Source organism: Vulpes lagopus, chromosome 2, assembly GCF_018345385.1.
Source record: "Vulpes lagopus strain Blue_001 chromosome 2, ASM1834538v1, whole genome shotgun sequence".
NCBI lineage: Eukaryota > Metazoa > Chordata > Mammalia > Carnivora > Canidae > Vulpes > Vulpes lagopus.
Window position 1 is genome coordinate 146,577,570 of NC_054825.1, and position 25,790 is coordinate 146,603,359.

Genomic DNA, 25,790 nt, shown 5'->3' on the forward strand with positions numbered 1-25,790 from the left:
TCTTCCTGCTAGGCTGGGGGCCTCCCACTGCTTCTGACAGCTCCGAGGGGTGCTTCAGCTGGCTCTGACTCTGGATGTCACTGTTGTGCTGCAGGCAAGTTAGAGTGACCCAGGCAGGACCCTGTAATGTCAGGAGCTGCACTGCTTTGCTGAGGCTCAAACGAGAAGAACTGTCCGGTTAGGGCTTAACTATGGTTCTCAGTCTCTCCCAGAACCTTCCAGTGTCCTGTACAAAGAGGCCCAGTGTTCCTGCCAATGAAGAGAATAAAGAAATAACACATTTCACGGACTTGGGATTCCAGGACCTGGATTCTTTTATAGCAGTTAAGAGCTAGGAGGAAAGGAGTGTGGGGGGTGCAGAAGGGTATGAAAATAAATAGGAGATTAGGGGAAATTCAGAGAGGAAAGATCCATTTCCTGCTGCTTTCCATCATAGGAAAAAGCTGTCAGGTGCCTTCCTCTCTTCACCTGGAAGGACACAAGACCACCACTATGAGTTTCTGTGACTGTATTCTGGCTCCTAACCTCTGTTATTTCATGAAGTAGTCTCATCTACACAAGCAGGATTTGAACTTAGGTGGTTTTTAGAGTGCATGTTAAACCATGGCAGCCAAGAGTTTTATAATCATATGGCATTACATATAATATATTCATATGTCTTTTCTTGAAGTATGTGGTTTTATTTCTGTAAGGGCACCTCCAAAATATGTGTGTTAATATATGTACATTTCGTATTTTCCCCTTGGCTCTCTTTAAAAAAAAACTTGTTTCATAGCTTCAAAAAAATTCTTACAGAATTCATAGTTGGCTGTAATAATTTCTACTTGTATGACACTCGTCTAAGGAACCTGGCCTCATAGTGGCAGCAATAGCAAGAACTTTCTTCTGTGGTTTACCAGCATTTTTCCTAACCATCTGCTTATTTGGGGGTGTATGTATGTACATGAGATACTTCTTTGAAAGAATAAAGTTCTTTCAAATAAAGTTCTATTCCAGAAAGTACCACGGGTCCAAATGTATGTACTTAACTGTGTTCTTTTGACACAATGACCTCTTAAGTCTCAGGACAGAAGTATAGAATTTTTTTTAAAGATCTTATTTATTTATTTATTCATGAGAGACACAGAGAAAGAGGCAGAGACACAGGCAGAGGGAGAAGCAGGCTCCCTGTAAGGAGCCCGATGGGGGACTCAGTCCCCAGACCCGGGATCATGCCCTGAGCTGAAAGCAGACGCTCAACTGCTGAGCCACCCAGGCGTCCTAGAATTTATTCCCATCTGTGTTCTGACCAATTGGTTACATGCCAAGCTCCATATAATATAGTGGGTAATGAGTGAGCCACTGTAAGTCATTGTAGGATTTATCATTCTTAGACTTCTGGATGAGAGAATTAAACATTTTCTATAAATTTAACCCCAGAGACAACATTAATACTATAATACAGAAATTGAGTTGATAAAATATAAATTACACTGAGCCAAGGCTGAAGAATAAACAGAGAATCCCATGTTGAACAATGAAAATTGCCATACTAAATTCAAACTTCATAAGAACATATTTATGCAAAGAGATTTTGAATGCATTGTTTTGGTGGTGTGTTTACTGTGTTAAAAGCAATAAAGATAGACATGGATTATAGTTTTATTGGCCTCCACCCATGCGGTTTTGGTAAGAGTTTCACCTTTCTTCAGGGTGACCTGGTATTACATCCGTCAGAATGCCCAGGCTCTGTCTTTTCATGTCATAAATCCATTTCTTGGAATTGATCCATAGTGAATTATTGGACAGGTACACAAAACTGAATGTAAGAGTATAGTTCTCAGTGTATTTGTAATATGAGAAAATTGGAAATAATCTAAATATTCAGTAACAAAAGAAGGTCAAATAAAACATGGCCCAAGTATGAAAGGAACATTTTACAGCTATTAATAAGGAGAATACAGGTATTGTCTTCAAAAGATTACTCTTACAGGGGCACCCAGGGGGCTCAGTGGGAAGCATCTGCCTTCAGTTCAGGTCATGATCCTGAGACCCTGGGATCAAGTCCTGCATCCGGCTCCCTGCTCAGCAGGGAATCTGCCTCTCCCTCTGCCCCTCCCTCTGCTTATGCTCTATCTCTCTAAAAAAAGTAAATAAAATCTTTTTTTTTTTAATGGCTCTTATAAATGTTAAAAGAATTAACAGTAACGGTGCTGAGACAATTAGTTATTCAGATGGAAAGAAATTAAACTGGACTCCTGTCTCATACACATATAAAAATTAATTTGAGGTGAAGCATAGAAAAGACTAAAACCATAATGCTTCTAGAAGAAAACAGAAAATAATGTCTCCGCATCTGAAGGGGAAGCAAGATTTCTTAACAGAAGACCAACCATAAGTACTAACTATAGAAGAAGAAAACTGATGTGTTGCATTTCATGAGATTTAAAACTTCTGTTCTTTAAAAGAGCGACATCAGGAAAACAAATGGAACAGCGACAGTCTGCCGTGGAAGTACGTGTGATACTTTAACAATTACAAATCTGACAAAGGACTCTTGCCCAAAATATATAAAGAATTGCTATAATTCAAACAAAAGGACTAATAACTCAGAAATGAACAAAAGGTCTGCACAGAATCGTTGCAGAAGACAGTCTATGATGACCTCTAAGCACAGGGTGCTCAGTAGCAATGGTCATTAGGGAAACAGAGGCATGTCAGACCGTCAACAGTGATGGCCAACAGCCGCAGATGGTGTCTAGTGTTGCTGACGAGGTACAACAGCTTGAACTTGTATACATCGCAATGCGCATAGAAAATGTCACAGCCACTTTGGAAAGAAGTTGGGGTGTTTTCTTAGAAAGTTAAATATAGGGCAGCCCGGGTGGCTCAGTGATTTAGCGCCACCTTCAGCCCAGGGTGTGATCCTGGAGACCCTGGATCCAGTCCAATGTCGGGCTCCCTGCGTGGAGCCCTGCTTCTCCCTCTGCCTTTGTCTCTGCCTCTCTCTCTCTCTGTGTCTCTAATGAATAAATACATAAAATTTTTTTAAAAAGTTAAATATATGTTCTCCATGATCCAACAGTTCTAAGTGTATAAACACATATTCAGGGCAGCCCGGGGGGCTCAGTGGTTTAGTGCCACCTTCGGCCCAGGCCATGATCCTGGAGACCTGGGATCGAGTCCCATGTTGGGCTCCCTGCATGGAGCCTGCTTCTGTCTCTGCCTGTGTCTCTGCCTCTCTCTCTCTATGTATCTGTCATGAATAAATAAATAAAATCTTTAAAAAACAAAAAAAAAACAAAAATAAAAATAAACAACACATGTTCACAAGAAGATTTGTGGGAGAGTATTTGTAGCAGCTTTATTCGTAATTGTCCCACACCAGAAACATCAATAGGCGAATGGATAAAAAGACTCTAATATATTAATAAAAAATACTACTACTCCGCGGGGGCACCTGGGTGGCTCAGTTGGTTAAGTGTCTGCCTTTGGCTCAGGTCATGATCTTAGGGTCCTGGGATTGAGCCCTACATCGGGCTCCCTGCTCAGTGGCAAGTCTGCTTCTCTGTCTCCTTCTCTGATGCCTCTTGCTCTCACTCTTTCTCAAATAAATAAGATCTTTTTAAAAACATAAAAATACTACTCAACAATAAATAGAAGGAACTAAAGAAAAATAAAGTAACGTATTTGGGAAAGAATATGTATATGTGTGTGTACAAGCACAGGGGAGAATTAGGACACTACCCACCAAAATGTTGATGGCAGTGAGTAGAATTATAGCTTATCTTTCACGTTCTCTCTTAGACTTTCCTTTATTGTTGAAAATGCACCGCTATTGCCTTGAAAGAGGAAAGATCCCTCCATTTGGAAGGGAGTAGGACAAAAGCAGCGTCTCTGAGAACTGAGTTGGGAAAGAATCCAGAGCCCTGCTCTCCCAGTACCTCCTCACCGTTGCCTGGTGGTCATACTCTGTGGTCATCACTGTGGCTGGAGGAGCTTCCAGACATGGTGGGGCTGGGGAGGCAAGACCTGTGTCCTGCTGACCCATCCCCAACGTCCCATGTGGTCTGACTTTATTTGGCAACATCGGCCCAGGGGAGCCTAGGATTGCCGCAACCCGAATTACAGAATCCCAGAATGTTTGCCAGACCTGGAGTTGTTATTACAGGGCTGTCCTAGCCTCGCCATCAAGAACTAAAGGCCCAGAGCATTTGAGTAACTCTGCCAGAGTCCTGGAGGTCGTTTGAGGCCGAGTGGAAATTAAAACATGGTTTCCAGGCTCTTGGGCTTGGGCTCTGCTGTTGTAGATGAGCACCCCCTCCACCCCACCCCCACCCCCACCCACATCCTCATGAGCAGCATTTAAGGCCAGGGGAAAAGAATTTCCAGGTAAGGGAATGGATTTTCTTTCACATCTTAGAACATTACACTGTGAGGCCTTCTGTCCAGGTTTGTGTCCAGGGAAAAAGGCTGAAATTCAGAGGTTCTTGACTTTCCTTGGGTCCTGGCCTTTTTTTTTTTTTTTTTTTTTGGTATCGACTAAAGGCAGTAAAAGCTCTCCCTTGAAAGGTATGTGTTTGCTAAAAATCACACAACTTTGCATTTAATTTGGGGAGTTTCAGAAACCCTCTGAAGCCTGTCCTTGTGTGGTCAGTGTTCTTGGTCTTGCATTCCACAAGTTTTCAAGTAGTCTCCTTGCATTTGAACATTAAGGGAACAATGAACCAGTGTTCATACCGTTGCAGTAAATATGTTTCTTGACACAACACAAGTTTGGAAAAGAAAGGACAGCAATTCAGAATATCATTAACACACCTCATCACATTAGACAGTGTTTTCCGTGTTTCCTGTTGCTGTTAGATGATCTTTCCAATAAAAGAAAGATTTCAGTTTTTAATTTATTTAATCTTGTTTTTTTTAAGATTTTACTTATTTATTCATGAGAGACACAGAGAGAGAGGCAGAGACACAGGCAGAGGGAGAAGCAGGCTCCCTGTGGGGAGCCCGATGCAGGACTCGCTCCCAGGACCCCAGGATCATGACCTGAGCCAAAGGCAGATGCTCAAGCACTGAGCCACCCAGGCGTCCCATAAATTTCATGATATTTTTATTATTTTTTTAATTTCATGATATTTTTAAAACCCTGCCACACTGGCACAACTGCTTTTGTTTTGGCAGTGTGCTTAGACTCAACTCTGCTCCTACCCACACGAATAATTCATGATTGCGCGGAAGAGTGTCTTCAGCATGTTCCTTCAACCGACCCATTTTTTGGAAGACCATTGCTTCCATAAAAGGAAGACACAAGCCAAGGTCCCCACCACGATGAGGCTGGTGTTTCTCTGTGCTTCTCACCAAAAACTAGGTGTTCGGATAACAGGAGGTCATTTCCACTTAAAAGATGGAAGAGTTTTGAAAATGGCCCAGTACCATGGTTTTGGAATCTCTGCCAGACTTGTTAACACCCCAACCACAGGCCCACCTGAAGTTTCTGATCTGGAAGCCCGGGCTGGAGCCCCAGAACCTGCCTTCCTGATAAATCCCCAGGTGACAAGACTGGTCCAGGGCCACCCTTCGAGGAACAGTGACATGAGGATTAGGAGTCCTATAAAGTAGCATGTTCTCCATTCTTCTGTGATAACGAACTTCAACACCATGCCAGACTCAGGGAACCAGAATCTCCAGGGAGAGTCTCCGGATGCTGTACTCGCAGATTTGGGGAAATACTGTTGCTATCGGACCAGCGGTGCAGAGCCCCATGGAACAGTAGACGTGGCTGACGCCTCCAGGCCATGGCCTCCTCATCCACTGTATGCTTCGAGCCAATGACTCCATCAGTTTTTACAAATGTACTTTCCTGGCTTCATCCTCAATTGTTTTTTTAAGATATTATTTATTTATTCATGAGAGACAGGCAGAGACACAGGCAGAGGGAGAAGCAGGCTCCCTGTGGGGAGCCCGATGCGGAACTCGATCCCAGGACCCCAGGATCAGGCCCTGAGCCGAGGGCAGTTGCTCAACCACTGAGCCACCCAGGCATCCCTTCATCCTCGATTTTTAAGTGAATTTTGGGCCATCCTTACAAACGTTTTTATTTCAGGTACCAAGTATATTGTGCAAGAGTGATACCAGGATGCCTGCCTTCTGAGAATTTCCTGAGGTTTTAATGGGCTCCCTTTCTTTAAGCATGGTCACAGTTTGTGTGTGTGTGTGTGTGTGTGTGTGTGTGTGTGTGTGTGAGAGAGAGAGAGAGAGAGAGAGAGAGAGAGAGAGAGAGAGATCAAAAGTAGGGGGAGGGAAGGAAGGAAAGAAATGTGCATTTCTGTTGGGTCCCCTGGTGATGGTGATGCAGCTGGTCCAGGGACCACATATTGAGAACTTCTGGAACCAGTGACTCTCAAATGTAGCACATTGGAATCTCCCGGGGGAGCTTCCTGATGCCAGGGTCCCACCTGGCAAGCTGGTCCCACCAGCTTCACTGGTCTGTGCTGGGGCCTGGACAGTAACTCCCCTCATCTGTCAAGGTCATGAACTACTGCTCTGGCTCTCTCAGGATATAAGATAAGCCCGTTAGGAGATGTGTAAAGCCTGTTAGGGAAAGTAGGGCTAACCCAGGACGAGTCACACTTCAGGTGTGTGCGAATCACCTGGGCGTCTCGTCAGGCTGCAGGTTCTGAATCAGCAGGTCTGTCCTGGGGTCCGTGATTCTGCTTTTTTCCACAAGGCAGCGAGTTAGGTAGATACTGCTGCTGTTGGGCATGCAGTAGGGGGTTGGGGGGATGTAGGGGGTGGGAGGAGGCACTACACTTGGAATAGCATGAAGCTTAGAAGCTGTTAACAAACACATGAAACTGCCTATCAACACATCATTTTTATATTCAAAAAATTATATTTTTGGGACACCTGGGTGGCTCAGTCGGATGACTCTTGATTTTGGTTCAGGTCATGATCTCAGGGTTGTGAAGCTCTACACTGAGCATGGAGCCTGCTTAAGATTCTCTCTCTCCCTCTGCCCTCCACCCTTCTTCCTCTCTATTTTTATATATAGAGAGCTCATGCACATTCTCTCTCTCTCTCTCTCTCTCTCTATATATATATATATATATACATATATATGTATATATATATATATGTTTTTAAAATAGTGTAAAACAAATTAAAACAATGTCCTTGAGATGCTAGACATGTTAAGTTTAGAAATAATAGATATTTTGCTGTGAATGAATGTTTACCTTTCCTTGATGGTTAGAAATTTTTGTTTTGGCTTCTCCCTATCCCCTTTCTGTAGTTCCACACAAATGTTTCTGAGTTAATTTTGCTTTGGTATGCTATACATATGCTCACAGACCTTTCTCCCCCCCCCCAGATCTAGATCTCAGTGTTCGTGGTCTTTCTAAGAAGGATCTTTGGGATCCGGTCTTGTTTCTTCACTACCTCAGCCCCTACCCACTAGGTGTTAACACCCAGGAGGCTAGATGTTCAGTAAAGTTCCAAGGCCCCCAGGTCAGGAGCAGGTGGCATTTGGCTCTGTCCCGCTGTTATATCACACCCTCTGGGAGCCAGCCTTCTGGGGACATGGTTTCAGCCTGCATCTCTGGCTTGAGCCCAACCTTTTTGTTCTGGGTTAGGAGTGAAGCCTCCTCTCTGGGAGGTTCCATCCTCTGGTACTTTTCCAAGTGTAGTAGAGTTGAGACGTTGCTGTCAGAGCCTTTCAGAAGAAGGAATGGAGAGGTGGGACAAGAAAGAGGCAGGATCTCAGGGTGAGTCCCCAGCTGCAGAGTCGCCTTCCCCAGGCCTGTTGCATTTCCCAACTGAACATGGCTAAAGTGTTGAGTGATTGATGGTATTTGAATTGGCCCTCAGAGGATGTGTCTGTGGCCTCTGACCACTTGGAATTGGTGGGAATGACCCCAGGGGTCTTCCCTTCCTGTACTGACCAGGGGACAAGACTTTCCCTCCTGGGCGTGGCCTGTCATTGGTTAGGCTGTCCCTCTATTGCTGTTATCCCAAGCATGCCTCGGTGGAATGAGACGCTGGCAGGAACCCAGTGTTTGCAGTCATCTCCATGACAGATGCCAGCACCCCCAGCCTGCGCCCTGGCGTTTACGCACCTAACATGGGTCGACGAACATGGGCAGCACTTTTGCAGTCATGAAAGCAGTGTGCTTGTTACAGCAGGAAAGTGTGAGACACACACACACACACACACACACACACACACACACACAAATAAAGGCAGAGAAGGTTTTGAGTCTCCTCTATTAAAAAGAGAAGGTTTTGAGTCTCCTCTATTAAAAAGGGAAGGTTTTGAGTCTCCTCTATTAAAAAGGGCTTAAGTTAGATTGGTTTCAGTGAACGAAAGCGACAGTCAAGCTTTCTTGGAGCAGTAGGCATGACGTATTAAGGGCAATTTGAATTTGAGGGTGGCTGGGACACCGCAGAAAGCAGGGTCTTCCTCTGTAAGTCTTTGGATTCAGTTTTTGGTTCCAGATTTTCCTGTAACCATTTTTAGAACCTTTAAAAAAAAAAAAAAAAGATTGGGATGCCTGGGTGGCTTAGTGATTGAGCACCTGCCTTCAGCTCAGATGGTGATCCCGGGATCCTGGGATCGAGTCCCACATCGGGGTCCCCACAGGGAGCCTACTTTTCCCTCTGCCTAGGTCTCTGCCTCTCTCTGTGAGCCTTTTTTTTTTCTTAAAAAAAGATTTTATTTATTTATTTTAGGGAGAGTGTGAGCATGGAGGGTGGGTGAGGGAGGTAGACAGGGAAAGAATCTCAAGCACATTCCACAGCCCCATGCCAATCACAGAGCTCCACACAGGGCTTGATCTCAGGACCCTGAGACCTCCACCCCAACTAAATCTAAAAGTCACTCAGCTGACTGAGCTGCCCAGGACTCCCCTAATCAAAATACTTAAAAGTAAGATCATTGATTTTGTGTTACTTGTTGGTGTTAAAATGCTCAGTGACTTTGCACTCAGAATAAACCCCCATCTCCTTCCCATGTCCAGCAAAGCCCAGCAGACGGCCTGATTTAGCCTGTACTCCCCTCTCTGCTCTTTCGCTCTCTCTTTTTATTTTTTTAAAGATTTTATTTATTTATGCATGAGAAACACAGAGCAAGAGAGAGAGGCAGAGACACAGGCAGAGGGAGAAGCAGCTCCATGTAGGGAGCCTGATGTAGGACTTGATCCCAGGTCTCTAGGATCACAACCTGGGCTGAAGGCGGCGCTAAACCACTGAGCCACCCGGGCTGCCCTATCTTCCGCTCTCTTATATAAACTCAGTTGCTCAAACACATAGAGTGGTTTTCCTGCGCCAGTGCCTTTGGACATGCTTCTATAGGAAAAAAGGATTTTAATTTTAAGGAAGATCACTTCATCAATTTTCACTTTTATGGAGCTCTCCTCTCTAAACTCTTCTTCAAGCCCTAGCTAGGTCTTGAAGATCTTCAACATTATCCTTCTAAAAGTTATAGGGTTTTTGTTTGTTTTATATTTGAGACTATGAGTCCTTTCTAATTGATTTTTGTATAAGGTGTGAAAGATTAAGGTCAAGGTTTGTTATATTGCCTATACATGGCCATCTGCTGTAGCGCGGCTCTTTGAAAAGATTTTCCTTCCCTTGTTGGGTGGTTCTGTATGCCTCTGTGGAGACTTTATGGGAACATCTATGTGTCGGGTTGTTTCTGGACTCCAGCCTTGTTCCCCACATGCCCCCAGTTCACACCTGCCTCCAGTCTGATGTCCCTCAAGTCTCACCTTCAGTGTCATTTCCCTAGAGATGCTTATAAGGACCACCCATTCCCAGACATCTCCATATCCTCATCAACCTAAGAAGTTTGACCTTTGTTATTTTCACTCAACATCTATTTTTCTTCCTCCTTTGTGGCATTTAGCACAATGTGTTAATAATTGGCCATTGTGTGTGAATCATATGTGTGAAATTCCTGCCTCTAAGCCCCAAGAGGGCAGAAACTGAGTCTCTCGTGTTTACCACTCAAGTTCTAACAGTGTGCCTGTTACATGCTGAGTGCCTAACCAATATGTTTTGAGTAAATAAATTGCAAAAAAAGTCAACCCTTTGGGGAACATTGTGCAAATCACTGGGTATCATTTTCTTAAAATTAGTTGATGTTCCTGGCTCTTCAAGCCTTAGGACTTAGTTTTTTCTCATTTAACCCATCTTTTAAGGCAGTGGTCTTAAGAACCTTTGGCCTGTATCAGAGTCACCTGCAGGGCTGGTTAAGATACAGAATCTTACTAGATTTTGTGATTTAGTAGGTCTGGGATGGTCTGAGATCTTGGATTTCTAAGTTCCCAGAAGATCAGTGATAATGCTGCTGTCAGGGAGCCACATTTTGAGAACCTCTGCTTGAAGGTTAAGAACCTGAGGATGTATTATGATCCCTTTTTTTCCTTAGTGACAGTCCCAGGTACCCTTGAACTTGCCATTGAATAACACTGATCAATTTAAGAGTAATCACAGAGAGTATCCTATAAGAACCCAATCCCAGAGGAATTAGAGGGAAAATGTCTGCTACAGCAGTAAATAAATGAGAACTTCACATTTTAAATAATTAAAATAGGAAATGAACAAAAGCCTTTCAGGCTACAATAAACTAATTCTCTTACAGCCATGGCTGTTACATTTGGGTTCTTTAATATTTGAATAGGCAAAAGCACTGACATTTTAGCTCGTAAGCTACTGGCAGTAGGGTTGCTTGCTAAGAGCAAGACTTCACTAACGAGGACCTACTTGTAAATGAAAGAGTTAGGTTTCTGCTGTGGTCTTTTCTCCCTCAACCCTTTAGAGACGAACCAGAGCAAATCAGGACGTACTATTTTGTGTGCCTCTACTGAATCATAAGAGTATTTTCCCCTGAGGTCAACAAAAAACATAAAGGTGATAAGCTTTTAAAAAAAAAAAACTTCAATAATTCTAATTTTCATTTATCTCCCCTTTCATTTTTTCCGCAGAGGAAAACAACTACTTTTCAGCCTAGGTTGGTATGTTCTGATAAACTCTCTTCACTGAAAATTTCCTGGAAAGAAAATTTACCAACAGCCTTTCCTTTAAGTGTTCAGGAAGCAGTGTGAGTTCCAGCAACCCTGCTGGTACAGCGCCAGTGCCAGGCTCTGAAAGTGTTTGCAGGCTCTGAAGTGGCTTTAACCTGTTGGTTAGGAGCATTGTCCTTATGCATACTCTCAGAAAGATCCCGATGCACTTCCACGATCTAGAGTGGTCGTGGATGGCCCAGGAGGGTCTATGGGAGGGCTAGGCAAGCCTGTGCCCACTTAGGAACACAAGGAGGCAGATCTTAACATGGGAATGTTTTGCGATACAACATCTTAGGTCTGTGCCCCCATTGGGGAAACAGCAAAGTTTTCAATTCCTGAAACAGCACAGGCATTCTATCATTGAGACTGGAGTAGAGATAGGAGAGTCAGTCTTCATACTTTAGACCACTTAGAATATGGCTGTTTTTCTAAGAGCCTAGTTTGAGTTTCATAAGGCAGGAAAAAGGAGCAAGGAATTGGCTTTTAGTAGAGCTAATCTGTTAGGCATACTGTGAGACCTCAATTATCTCTCAACCTAAAGCACAGATCTCTAGTTAGATGATTTGGAGGCATGTGGGGAGGTGGGCATCTCCTTTGCTTGTAGGTCTATCCTCTGTGCCTGGCACATTGCGGGCTTCCTTGTTAAATGAATAAATGAGAGGCACTTGGGTGGCTCAGCGGTTGAGCATCTGCCTTTGGTTAGGGCGTGATCTCGGGGTCCCAGGATCGAGTCCTGCATCAGGTTTCCTGCATGGAGCCTGCTTCTCCCTCTGCCTGTTTCTCTGTCTCTCTCTCTCTCTCTCTCTCTCTCTGTCTCTCTCTCTGTGTCTCTCATGAATAAATAAATCTTTTTTTAAAAAAACAAATAAATGAATAAATGAATTCATTTACTGTTGCTTCTCCCATATTTTCTCTTTAGTGTCATTTTAACTCGTTTCTGTGATAGAAAAACTTCTTCTAGCTTCTTACATGTTACCCCAAGAAATAAGTTGTAAACATAACTGAGAAAACATGGCAAAAATAGTTTTTCTAATGGGCAAAACCCATCATTTTCCTATATTATAAATGAAACTAGTGTCCAGGATTCCAACTTAGATCGTGATGGATAATTAAGATCTCCTTTCCCCTCTACACCACCCATACCAAGAAAATTATCTGCTGTATTTGAGAAAGGTAAATGGGTTTGGGTCATAATTAGGTAATTTGGTTGGAAAATAACCAAGAGCTGGTTAACATTACTGCCACCATAGTTTCTGTGGTAAGAGCCAGTGTTAGAAATCACCAGAAGATAATCTGATGATGAACTGTGGCCAAAGTTTGCACTCAAACATACTTTTAATTAAGTACGTTTAATTAAACTCTGGACAGAAATATCTGGGCAACAATAGATTGTGTATAATAAATTAGACAGGTTTTTGGATGAGTATTTGAAAGACAGACTTATTTGAAGAAATAAATGAGCTTTGCACGTTTCATTAGGGTAAAGGTATTTGTGTGTGTGTGTGTGTGTTTCCACTCTGGCTTGTGTAGACTCTTCTCTTTAGCATTCAGGCCTTGGTCCTCTTTTTCTTAGGCAATTCACTTCATTTACAGCAAAGCCCCCCATGTAAGCAGACCGTGCTCTAGCCACAGCTGTACTTAGGACACACTTTCTTTTTCTTTTTCTCCTTTCTTTTCTTTCTTCTTTCTCTTTTTTCTTTTTAGATTTATGTGTTTATTTTAGAGAGAGAAAGTAGAAGGGGCAGAAGAAGTAAGAGAACCCTCAAGCAGATTCCCCTGCTGAGCAGAGCCCAGTGCGAGGCTCGATCCCACGACCCCCGAGATCATGACCTGAGCCGAAATGAAGAGTTGAGCGCTTAACCGACTGAACCACCCAGGCGCCCTCCTCCCCTTTTTTAGGATTTTTATTTAAGCAGTCTCTACACCCAATGTGAGGCTCAAACTCACAACCCTGAGATCAAGAGTCACATGTTTTAACGACAGAGCCATCTGGGTGCCTCATCATGTAGCTCTTGACTTTGCATGTCAAGATTTTGACTTTGTTCCTTCTATCTAGAATGCCCTCCCTCTTTCTCCCCCTGGAAAACACTAATTGATCCTTTGAGACTGAGGCCAAGTGGTCTCTAATAGTTACCTTTTTTTGGCCACTCGCAGCCTTTGGGGGCAAAGTAGTAGCTCCAAGCTGTGGAATAGTTAACTGTGTGTACACTGCTGTTCTAGGGCTTTCTCCTTTGATTCTGTGCCTGTCTGCTTCCAGCACTAGTGTGCGAACTTGTGGGGATGATACAGTGTTTAGTTTACATCTCCAAGTAGAAATAAAATGCGGCTGACATGAATCCTAGGAGTTATAGGTCTTTAAAACTTGGTAAGATGATAAAAATATACAGAGTCAGAAATCAACTCGGGTGGTCATGGTGGCCACTTTGGCCCAAGGAGATAATGAGTGATTATTTTTTCAGATTCTGTCTTTTCTAGATTTTAGGTACAACTGTTGATGTTGTTACTTTTGTGAAGCAAAAGAAAGAAAAATTCCTATGACATGTTGCAAAAGACATCCCAGACCTTGCCCGTCAAAACAGTTGTTTCACCTTTCCCAGTTGTCCTTGGAGCAGCAGGGTTAGTATTCCAATTTCACTGCCCAGCTTCTATCCATTTTTGAAATTCCTATGATCCCACTGGGAGCCTCCCACCTATCCTCCAGGGTGGAGAATGTTGTTCGGTTGAAAAGGTACTTAATTTTTTGAAGGAGCCAGATGACATCCAGAGCAAAGTCTAAGGAACGAGGTGGGTAGCCAGGCTGGCTGGTGTCCTGTGGAGTCTCCACACACCAGAGTGTGGCAAGCATGTCCTGAGACATTTCCTGGGTGTCACAGGAGTCCCTCCTCAGACTCTTAAACACATAATCTCAGGGAATAAGATGGAAGATGCTCCCAAAACAATACTCCAGAACGTTCTGAAACAACTTTCTGTCTAAAAGGAATTTGAGCAAAGCATCCTTGCCATAAGCAGATACGTCCCTCAGGTGACCTCCTTCAGGGGCTCCTCTTATTTATGGACGTAAATTCATACTTGTTAAAGCTGTAGTGCATGTGACCACCGGTGCTGGATGGTTTACCTCTGGACTCAGCGCTCTCGCTTACTAGTTCTCTGAGCCAGGTGTCTTCTAACATCCCCATGTCACAGTTTCCTTTTTGTAAAATGAGGAGAGCTAATTTTTATACTTCATGGGGTTGTTGTGAGGTTTGAATGAGGTGATAACTGTTAGGTGCTTTTCAAAGCGCCTTGAATGTCCCATCATTTCGTAAATTCTAAGATGCACATTTCTCACATTTTGAGCACTTCTAAAATGAGGCTATGTCTTACAATAATTAGTGTTTGAGGAGCATTTTTCTGGCCATTTAATGAACAACATCTTTCTCAGTCGGCGATCCTTAAAATAATGGTGTACCATAGAGTAGATGCTGTTTCTACCTCAATAGCTAATAGTAGTAAGAGCTCGATAAATGCCAGCTGTCATCTGCATGGTCTCCGCGATGTCCCCGTCATCATTATCTGGACTCTACCCAAGGCAGTGACATTTGGGTGGTTGGCAGTGCCAGCCTAGATTATATATCAGATCTCAGTTTCATCTGTTTGTTTTCATAACTGCATCCTTTGAATAAGACTTAGCAAGCTGCTCTTCACATTTGTTCCATAGTGAGCTCGTGATGTAAAGTATTTATGGGGCAAATTCATGCAGTGTCTGTATTATTCTCTGCACTATACTAGGGAACTACTAAAATGTTCTCCAGATTAGTCTCTTGAAATAAACAGAGAAGACAAATTCTTTAGTTTCTGTATTGACGTATTTTCCCAAAGCCTTTCAAAGAAGTGCTTTTTCTTAGTGAGCAGAACTAAGCCACCATTGTACCACTGAAGATTTACTGTTTGCAGTCTTCTCTGGCGAAGAAAAGAAGCAGTTTATTGATCTGTAACAGAGAATGGATCATGGCCAAACCTTTTCTGGTTTATATAATGCCCTGACTTAAGTATCTGCATATCATTAGGAAGACTAAGTCCTCATGGTTTAAGGCCACTTGTCAGGCATGAGCAATAACTGGGAAAAATCAATACACAGTATAAAGCCGTTGTTTTTGTGCAGACGCCACCAGGATCCACGCCCAGCGACAGCCGTGTCATGTTATCATACCAGTGGCATGTTTGTAGTTCCTCATTTGGGGCTTCCTCCTCATTTGGAGGTTATTGTTCAGTTGGAGGGAGGGTGGGAGAGCCAGTTTGGATCTAGCATAAAAATCCTCTGCCAGGTGAAGGAGGTTCACCAACAGGAGAGGAACGTTGGACCGAAGCGTAATGAAGCTTGACTCCCAAGATTCTGGGCACATCTCCATCCGAATACCTTGACACATACTTCACGCACCCATAACACACACAGCCTGTTTCTTCTTGCCTTCCGTTTGCCCTCAAGAGTTTAAGTGGAGGTATTTACAAGCCATTATGAAGCAAGAGCACGAGCACATAGGTCTAGAAGGGAGCCAGGAATCAAGGTTTTTGCTTAGGTCTTGTTTTTGTTGGCTTTTAAAAGTGTAATTAGTTGAAGAATTTCAGAAGCTGGGCTTCTCTTCTCCTCCTCCTCCTGCCCTCCCAGTCCCTATATATATATATATATGTTTTTTTTTTTTAATTTAATCCCTAAAGCCCACCATTTGATTGAGCGAGGTTTGCCTGCACAGAGGTGACTGCTTCCCAAACTCAGTGCCCTGGACCTGAGCCAGTGCCTGTTTCCGACAGAATGTCATGTGATTGCCACATGGAAAGAAGCAAGCCATCCTGTCCTCCTGCTGTGCTGCCAGGCCAAAAATGGGGACCAGCAGGGAGCCCTGAGGCCTGATGTAGGAGGCCGAGAATCAGGTCCCTGCGGGTGGGCTTGGTGGTTGTCACCAGAGCTGGAGACGCCACCGAGCCAGGGAACAGTGTGTTAGCTGTGAGCTCTAGTGCAAACCCATTTGGGCAGCGAAGAAAAATTCACTGGCTCTACAGCAAGACATGCTCAGCCTGTGTGACCACAGGGATCAGCCATCTCTTCCTCTGATTGACTAGTATTTCTCACCTCTTACCATCTCCATGACTGTGGCCTGGTAGTTTCCCTTTTGTGTAGCATTTCGAAAATACTCTTTTCTTTCTCCTGTCCATTTTAAAGCAAATAAAACCCAAGACAAGAAGTCTCTAAATTTTTTTTAAGTTACTGTTACAAAAGTAATAGAGGAGCTAAACTCATCCCTAATGGCATCATCACCCAGCAGCAACCATAACGAACAATCTGATATACTTCTAATGGTTTTAAATAAATGTGTAAATAATGTAAATACATACCTTCACATTTTTAACAATATTGGGTTTATGACAATGCAATATTTATCACTGTCCTTTGAGTATTTTATTTTTTTAAGGATTTTATTTATTTATTCATGAGAGACACAGAAAGGGAGACAGAGACACAGGCAGAGGGAGAAGCAGGCTCCATGCAGGGAGTCCGACGTGGGACTTGATCCCAGGACTCTGGGATCACACCCTGAGCCAAAGGCAGACGCTCAACCGCTGAGCCACCAGGCATCCTGAGTAGTTTACTACATTATTAGCTCTTAAATGATTTCAGTGGCTGCATTAGAACCCATTGTATATGGATGTGTTGTTATGTTAGCATTCCTCCTGTTGTTGGCAGGTCGTTTGAGGATTCTGAACTGTTGCTTGAAATCTCAACGTGGAACTCATTAGATCAATTTCTTCGGCTTTCATGGGTCTAGAGTTAGGATCTGGGCATAGCAGAAATGGAATACTTCTATCTGCACCATTGTTTGCTTTCTTTGCCAGCATTTTCCAAAAGGCATTTCGAAAAATCAGGGTTGGAGCAGAGTTCGTTTCTTGTTCCCGTTTCTTTTTTATTTTCAATTCCGTGATTGTAATACAGCTTATGGCAGTGATCTCAGTTAACTTTTATTTTTTTTATTTTCTTAGAGAGGGGAGAAGGAGAGAGAATCTTAAAGAGGCTCCATGCCCAGCACAGGGCTCCATACAGGGCTTGGTCCCACGACCCTGAGATTCATGACCTGAGCCGAAATCAAGAGACTGAATGGTTAACCGACTGAGCGACCCAGGTGTCCCTCAATTAACTTTTAAATAAAAGATCCGTAAAAAGTAAGAAATACAGTGCCCAACATGAACCCTATGTTTCCAAACCGTGTGCCATGCTATGTCACCTGAAGGTTATCTGCTTGGACAGTGGGAGAGAGGGAAGACATTTTTTTAAGAGGGGAGCTGACCAGATCAGATTTATATTTTGCAAGACTGAAATACCTCCCAAGGGTTCCCATGAACTAATCCTTTAAAAATGTGAACGCTTGGTACAATAGCAACTACTCTGAAAGTGCAGTTGAGTGAATGAAAGTGTTAAGCCAACATTTGGAAATGATGGTTTGTGAGGGGCTATGGAGCCATAACCCACTAGGAGGCCATTGGTGTTTAAAGGCCACCTTCCTAAAAATGTCATGTTTTTTGAGAACCAATTTTGTCTCCCTTGAGAGTGTCGGGTCTGTAGACCTGCCCTGGGTGCCCGTCCCCAGGCACATCTGTGGGTGTACGATCCTCTCAGCACCGGGTGGCAGGGCTGGGCAGCCACCACCACCATTCATGGGCTGCCTCTTACCCCCTCAGATCCGCTCTCTCCATTGGCAGCCATCTTTATAAACAAACGTCTAAGATTTGGTGTTGTACATACTTTTAAATGATCCACTTTGATAGGGCTCTCTTTATTGTTTCAGGTTGAATGCGTTTGGGAACTTGATGCATAAAATTTGCATGACTCCTCACTTCTTTCTGGACCTGTCATTGGATTGCAGCCAGCATGGCCCACATCACAAAGGTTAACGGCTGTGCCTCAGGTAACTCTGTGGTCTGTGGTGTGCGTGTGTGTGTGTGTGTGTAAACGAGCAAGTGTATGCCTTTGCTCAACCTGATTTCTAATTTCTTTTTTGAATAATGGGTATACATGAGCGAGTTGCCTAGATAACTAGGCTTTCAAAGATTTTCTATCCATTGAAGCTGGGTTTGTGCTTTCTTCTTGTTTTTAAATCTCTTGGAGAATTTGCTTTTATCTTTAGAGTCTTTATGTACAGGAATCAGTTAGGTAAATTATTACCCCAGTCAGTTCTATTGAAGTGTTGAAAGATAAATGTAAGATCCTGAATGCTGATCCAAGTGTAATGCGTACTCCTCTCTTCCTTCTTGATGAGAGATTGAGCAACGAGAGGGGAAATGAGTCCGGATGCTTCAAGCCAGTTCCTAGTATCCACTCCCGGGCAGCTTTTGTGTCATGTTGCCACACAAAGAGAAAGAGGGGCTAGGGAAGAGCATAGTATTTGAAGTCACTTTCCCGGAGAAGAAATATGCAACAAGCCATATCGTGAATCATAAAGACTCTGTTCTTAGTTCTACTCTGGTTACATGAGAGACCTGTGTAGTTTTCGTATCTCCTCCAACATTGCTTATACAAGATTTGGGAGAAATTTATAGAACAAAAGCAGAGAAAAGCCTCTCAAGAGTTGGTATATGGCGGGAGACCACCACCTGTCCAAAATAGCATGCCAGGTGTACATTCCAGTCTTGGGTAACCTGTCAAAGAGCAGAATGTACGAGAGCAGTGATTGTGTGTGTGGGAGCTCTTGTGTGGTGGCTGAACCCAGTCCTGGCTCTCCTGGTCTGAGCACATTCTGCCCTGAATGAGAGGCCCATCTGCAGCACTGACCATGAAATATGGGGCAGGACTATTTCTCCACCTGTAAAACGTCAGTAAATACATCTACCTGGAGGGTTAGGACCACATGAGGGCCAGAAATGGACTTACAAGTGCCCTGTAAGCTGGAAAGCTCTGGTAAAGACGGGAGCAGCAGGAGCCCTCTGAAGGGTGTATACCCAACCTGTCTGTGACTTTCTGTTGCAGCAATCCCAGCTGCAAGCATCCCCTCTGGTGAGAACACTGTAGCTTGCCCCAGACCAAACCCAACCAGACTTGGTTGTGCATTCTGGGACAACTGATCTTTCTCTGTTTATTCTTTCACTTGCCCTTTCTACTGCCTAGCTTCTCGGGACTTTTATAGATTGTGCTCAGGACTGCTGTCACTAAGAAAATATGAATGACAAAAGCTAACATTTAATGCACACTTACTGTGTACCATGGTGGCCTAGATGCCTTGCCTGCATTAACCTGCTTAATCCTTACGGTAATCCTAGGAGATTATATGGTTACCACCACCACCATCCCTAGGTGATGGCAGAGAAACTCAGTCACTTACCTAAATAAGTCAAGTCAGGATTATTCCTTGGTTCTCTAGTGAAGTATTTGATAAGGGAGGAAATTGAAGCATTGTGAACTTTCTTGAGTGTTGTGGGTGAGTTTCAGTCCCCTGTGATGGATGCTCTCCCATCCCATTCCTGCCCTCACTTGAATTCACACGTTCAGAGAAAGGGGGGCCTACCTGGAACCGTTGGGGCCCTCAGACCTTGACCCTCTGGCCTCTCTGGCACATTCCTGTCTTCAAGGGTTTAGATACCTACCTCATTTGTCCTCAGCTCCTTTTCAACTCCACTTGTCCTAGAGTGTACACTTTGTTCTTAAAGTCTGATGACCGAGCTATAACCTTTCCCCCTGCCTAACAGGTCTGGGCACTGAGTTTGGAAGCAAGGGGATGCTCTCTGATTAGTGAATGCTGGGGTGTCAGGGGATGAATGGTTCCTGCAGACAGGTGTCTGGACAGTAGTATTTATTCTAGTCACCATGACCTCCATAAGCAATCTGATGAGAGGCTTAGCCTTACGCAATTACTTTAGTTATACATACACACTTATACACACACACACACACACACACACGCATGTGTATATATACATATATGTGATGCTCATTTTAGAAAATTTTAAAATATGGGACACCTGGGTGGTTCAGCAGTTGAGCATCTGCCTTTGGCTCAGGGCATGATCCTGGAGTCCTGGGATCGAGTCCCGCATCGGGCTCCCCACAGGGAGCCTGCTTCTCGCTCTGCCTGTGTCTCTGCCTCTCTCTCTGTCTCTCATGAATAAATGGATATAATCTTTAAAAAAAAGAAAAGAAAAGAAAGAAGAGAAAAGAAAAGAGGAAAAGAAAAGAAAAGAAAAGAAAAGAAAAGAAAAGAAAAGAAAAGAAAAGAAAAGAAAAGAAAAGAAAAATACACTTCCCTAGTACATGGCCAGTACTATGGAGTGCCTCCAGGGCACCAGGCACGGTTCTGGGTGCTAGGGATCCAGCAGTGAACAAACGAGCAAAAACTCCCACCTTTGAGGACCTTGCATTGTAGTAGAATCGGAGGGTTTCTGTGGACAGAGCCTCCGGATTAAATAGAGGATGGATTTATACTAAAAAAAATACACACTGGGTATTCGAAATTCAAGTTTAGCTGGGTGTCCTCTCTTCTTATTCACTGCACCTGGGAGCCTCACCTGGGCACCTGTCCCCTGTTCCTCTTCCTCCTCACTGTCCACACGGTCAGTGTCAATCATTTGTCTTTGTGTTGCCTATCTTCCACAAGATCTCCATCCCACTTCAGGTGACTGATCCAGTTTTGTTTTCATGAATTGCACACACTTTACCAGGGTTTGACAAAGAGTCCCCTACTGTCATTTGTTAATGTGATGAGGTACAAGCATTACAGATTGTCCCCTTTCTGTGGCTTCCTAGGAACTACATGGGTATCGTTGGTGAAGAAAATAGCTGTATTTCTGCTTCGGGGAGGGGGATGGTCTGCTGCCTCTTGGTTTTCTGAATCGTGTTGCAAACTGGATGCACTGTTTACCTCTGTAAACACTAATTAATGTTGTGAAATGTTAATTAGAGCTTCGGATCCTTTAGAAGCTAAATAACAAGTGGTTTATTTGTCAGACGAAGATAAAATACCTACCCCACCTTCTTCACAGGAGTGTTGTGAGGGAAAAATAAAACAATAGCCAGAAAAACACTTCTTATGATGTAAGGCTGGTCAGATGTCAGGGGAATTGCCACCCCTCTTGTTCTGCTAGCTCTGTCCTGAGTTCTTGGTCTGAAAAGCACCTGTTTATGCACCCCTGTGCCAGGCCCTGTCAGATACTGTGACTTTGAGGTAAGAATTGTATTACAGTTGAATAAATAAATCAGTATTAAGGAGTAACCTTTTATGCCTACTATCACCAGCCTTATTTTTGCTAATATTTGCCTTTGGTAGTTTATAATGTTTTTTTCCCCCTCTTGCTATTTTTGCTTTCACAACCTATATATATATATTTTTCAAGTGCATCTATATATGTTATATATATAATATATAGTATATAATACAGATTTAAGCATATATATTATATATATTACATATTGTATTTATATTTTTATTTTTATATGTTATATAATTATAATATCTTTTCCAGATAGCTATATATTTTCTTACTTAGGGTACTTATTGAACTGTGGTAAAAATTTGGTTGTCATTTTAAATTCATATAATACATCTCACAAAGTCTTATCGTTACTCTGGTCAGTTATTTGGCTCCAGGTTCTGTCTCCATGCTGATCTTAAATGAGGTACAAAGGCCGCTGATAAGACCTGGTCAGACAGAGCCACAGACTCCTGGCCGAGCAAGTAGAAAACACTGCCATGCTGTGCAGCCCACTCGGTTGTGTAAATATTTTTCCTGGGCAGCAGCATTTCTCAAACAGAACTCTGAGCCCACGGCCAGCTGAGAAGCCAACAGCAGGAATTGCCTGCTGTTTGTCAAGTGCAAGACCAGTTTGCCCTGACTGGTCTGGCTGGAACCGCCCCGGGGTTTTCTGAGACCATCTGTAAAGAAAATCTCAGCCTGGCAGAGGTGGTGTATCTGTGCTGGTGAGTCTTAGGCCTGTTGTCTCCATTAGCCTTACTCGAGAGGCAGAAGGGGAGCTGATGAGAAGCCGAGGCTGCTTTAATTCGTGAGTACCATCTGTGACCTTCCAGGGTGTCCTGCAAAAGTCTGCCAAAGGATTAAATGTGTGTTCCTATCTGTGTTTTGCATTCCCCTGTGAGTGGTGTGTTCAGTGGTGCATCAGAAGAGCTGAGGCTACAACAAAGTTTCCTGACATAAAAACAGAGGGAAGGGCTACGGGGGGTCCTTATGATTCACCTGTCCCTACTTTCAGATCACAAAACACAAGTTGCCCAGCTCACCCAGATAGCTAATGGCTAAGCCAGACATTGAACACAGAGAGCCTTTTTCCTTTGTTTGGCACATTCTGTTGATGTCAAAAATCACAAGTGTGGTGTCTGTGAAGTCCTTATTAAATAGATCAAGGGGAAAGTATGTATTTCAGGAAACTACATGAAACCCAAAAGTAGAACAGTTGTGAGTAAAATGTCCTCCCTGATAGAGGTTATGTTGGTAAGTTATTTTCTTCTTAGAGTGAATTATCTCATAGAGACAAATCGATAAGCATAGCAGTATTTAGTACATCATGCAGCTTCATCCTTTTACTTGGTATGTTTAATAATCAGATTTCAATTAGACTATGCCTTTCAACTTTAAATGAAACTTGGTTTTTTGTTTATTAAAGGCTCATTTCATACTGAAGTTTACAAATGAAATCATTATTTTCTTATAGCAATGGTGTTTCAGAAGACAGTTATTTTTTTAAGTTATTAGTTGCATTTGAGTTTCATAGCTGGTAAAATGCCAAGACCACCTACACACACCTGGATTTCAGAGTCTTGCCTTTCTGATTGAATCAGAACCCCAGAATTCATCCAGCCCCCAGAGACATTCTGAAGAGTCCCTCCCTCGTCGGGGCTTGCTTAGTTTACACACTCTTAAGGCTTCCGTTTTAACCAGTAGCCAGCTTCGCCTTCCAAAGCTTTGTTGCTCCAGACCGTGAGCGAGTCCTAATGGGTTAAGCATCATTCAAATTTCAGACAGGCGATTAAACTCTGCAGTTGAGCTGAGGAAAGATGCCTTATCTGGCAGCAAGTACCAGCCTACTTGGGTGTAGGAAGAGTAGAATCCAGACTCTTGCCAGTCCCAGGTGTTGGGCAGAGATACACCCTTCCTTTGGAGACTTCTGCCCAGATGCTCCGTGGGTGCCAACAAACAAGAAAAAAAACCACGAAATAAAAACCCAGTAGGGAGATGCCCTACGATGTTAAAACCTTGAGCTGCTGCTCTCAGTCTGAAGCTGCAGGATTTGAATATTCTGCGCCCTGCTCATTCACAGACTTCTCATCGTGAGTATTGGCATTTGTTTCTGATTATGCATTCCCCCTCTTTCTCGAAGGACTTGGGTGGGCCAGCTGAGCCCATCTATGGTATAGCTCGTTAGCTTCTTTTCCAAGGGTCTGCCTTCTTCCTGTCCCAGATAATTCCAGTTCATATCTTTTATGTAGTTCCTGAGAAGAGTTTGTGTGGGCTTGGGAAATGAATGACTGTAGCTCACAGTTTCTGCTTTGGGGTCCTTCTCTACATGAGGCTGTTTGATTTGATCTGCTGCGAAAAATATCAGCATAATTCTCAAATTCACAGAGGTTGTAAATTCTTGCTCTTCTCTGGCAACATACCTAAAAAATTGCATTGAGTAGACTCCTCTAATAAAAACTTTGTAGAAGAGCCAGCCAGGAAATGAGATTTGATAGAATTCATTCACACACTTGTAGATATTCTAAGTTAAAAAAAAAAAAATTGGACGATCCTGTTTTTCCTCTCTTGGCTTCTCTGCTGGATATTTTTGGAATGAGCTGGAACTAATTTACTCATTTCCATATGATTTAGGAAAAGTGTGCTCATGTTTTAGAGGCTAAGCCTGGTTCTGCTTTGGGGTGCAGTTCATTGTGAGTCCAGAAGACAAGAAATGTTTTAAACCTGCAGCTCATTTGTATCTCACCATCATCTCAGCTGGTAGTTCTGTATGGACAAGTGATCTCACAACTTAAAAATAAGTATGCAGTTATTTTAGGATGTGTTTTTAAATTGTGACCAGATTTCTAATCTTAACAGCTCTTGGAAAAGATTAAATAATATTCTGTAATATGAATAGAAAGCCTTTCTAACCAACAGATAGAAAAGCAGAAGTATAAACGTGATGGAAAACTGGGCCAATAAATAGATGGGGAGACTGATGGGATGTGTTCTCAATCCTGAAGTTAAATCTGTATACTTTTTTTTTAGATTTTTAAAAATTTATTTATTAATGAGAGATACAGAAAAAGAGAGAGGGAGGCAGAGACACAGGCAGAGGGAAAAGCAGGCTCCATGCAGGGAGCCCGACGTGGGACTTGATCCTGGGTCTCCAGGATCAGGCCCTGGGCTGAAGGCGGCGCTAAACCGCTGAGCCACCCAGGCTGCCCCAAATCTGTATACTCTTACTCTGTCCTATTTGTGACAGGCCAAATTTGAGTGACCTGTGACTTTGCTCCCGGCTGGGTCGGAGGTTGGTAGAGTTTCGCCCTGTGAGCCTTTATTTAAAAAAGAGTGGTGCTTAGAGTGACGGTTTATGGAAGCAATTTGCTATGAATAGTAACAAGTGCTGAGTTTATTTTAGGTCCCTTTTCGTGATCTCATTTAAGTGAAAAAGTTTTCTCTCTGAGGGATTGTTCAAACTTTGGACTTGATCTCTGTTGGGTAGAATCAAGAGACAGCCCTGTGGTTTTCTGAACCTAGTCTCACAGTATTTGGCTTCGTGAATAAATCCCACCAGCTTTGCAGATAATTTTGTGAAAACATTGATTCAGCTTGCGCTGTCAGATTTTCCCATCCCTGCCCACTTTTCGGAATGCCTTTTCGAACAGCAACGGCTGTCCACTAGGTGAAGGCATTTTAAGTGTCGGTGGACAAGCAGGCCCAAGGGCACATTTAAGAATCTCCTGGAAGAAAAGGAGAGCAACATCTCCATAGGCTCGACATACAAAAGAGAGAGATGCGAGATTTCTAACAATTCCTAAGCCCAAATGCATAGTGTATTCACACCCATATTTAAAAGTGCATCACTTCTTACTTCTAACTAAAACCAAAAGAATCCTCTGTCTTCCTCCGCCGCCAGCATCCTCCTCAGCTCAGGCCAGATACCCACCAAGCGCGGCTGATTTATTTCCTTTTCCCCGGCTTTCCCGATTGACCGACTGGGATGCATTAATCAAATCAGTGACACACCAGGGAGATGTGTTTTTGAGGCAGCCCAGTTGGCGCGTCCCCCTCCAGCTGGGCGGACAAAGACTGGTCTGTGTTGCCGGGAGCTGGCAGGGAGGCCGTGGTACCTGCCGGCTCTGTGCACATGTACACGACAGGGACTCCACCCCGGCAAGTGGTGAGTCAGCCCGATGATACACCGGTTGTCACAGCGCACCAGGGTGGAGACCTGGAAGTCCGCGGGCCGGTAGGGGCGGAGGGAACGGTTTGCATGCCCAACCATTCCAACAATGTAGCTTACAGGAAAAAAAATTGCAAAACACCAAAGCCCTGTGCCACCAAGTTTTTCCATCAATACCAGGCTTTGCACAGCTTCCAGATCCGCCCAGGGACAGATGGGAGGGGGAAACGGTCACAGCACATTCGTAAGCTTCTGGGGTTGGTTACCTCCCACCAGCTCCCTCCAGGACACAGGCTTGCACACTCTCAGGCGTCCCCCACGCACACAGGCGCCGTGGATTCTCTGAGAGGGGGTGCTCACATGTCACTGGGGCG

The 25,790-nt window shown here is 43.6% G+C and overlaps 1 protein-coding gene across 1 annotated transcript in view; it reads left to right on the plus strand.

Moving 5' to 3' along the window:
• Positions 1-25,790, plus strand: part of KANK1 (KN motif and ankyrin repeat domains 1) — a 204,013-nt gene that overhangs the window by 122,864 nt on the left and 55,359 nt on the right. The window contains exon 3 of the mRNA XM_041730199.1: positions 17,858-17,977. Within this exon, the coding sequence (XP_041586133.1) occupies positions 17,941-17,977 (37 nt within the window). The 5' untranslated portion in view covers positions 17,858-17,940. The remainder of the gene's footprint in view (positions 1-17,857; positions 17,978-25,790) is intronic.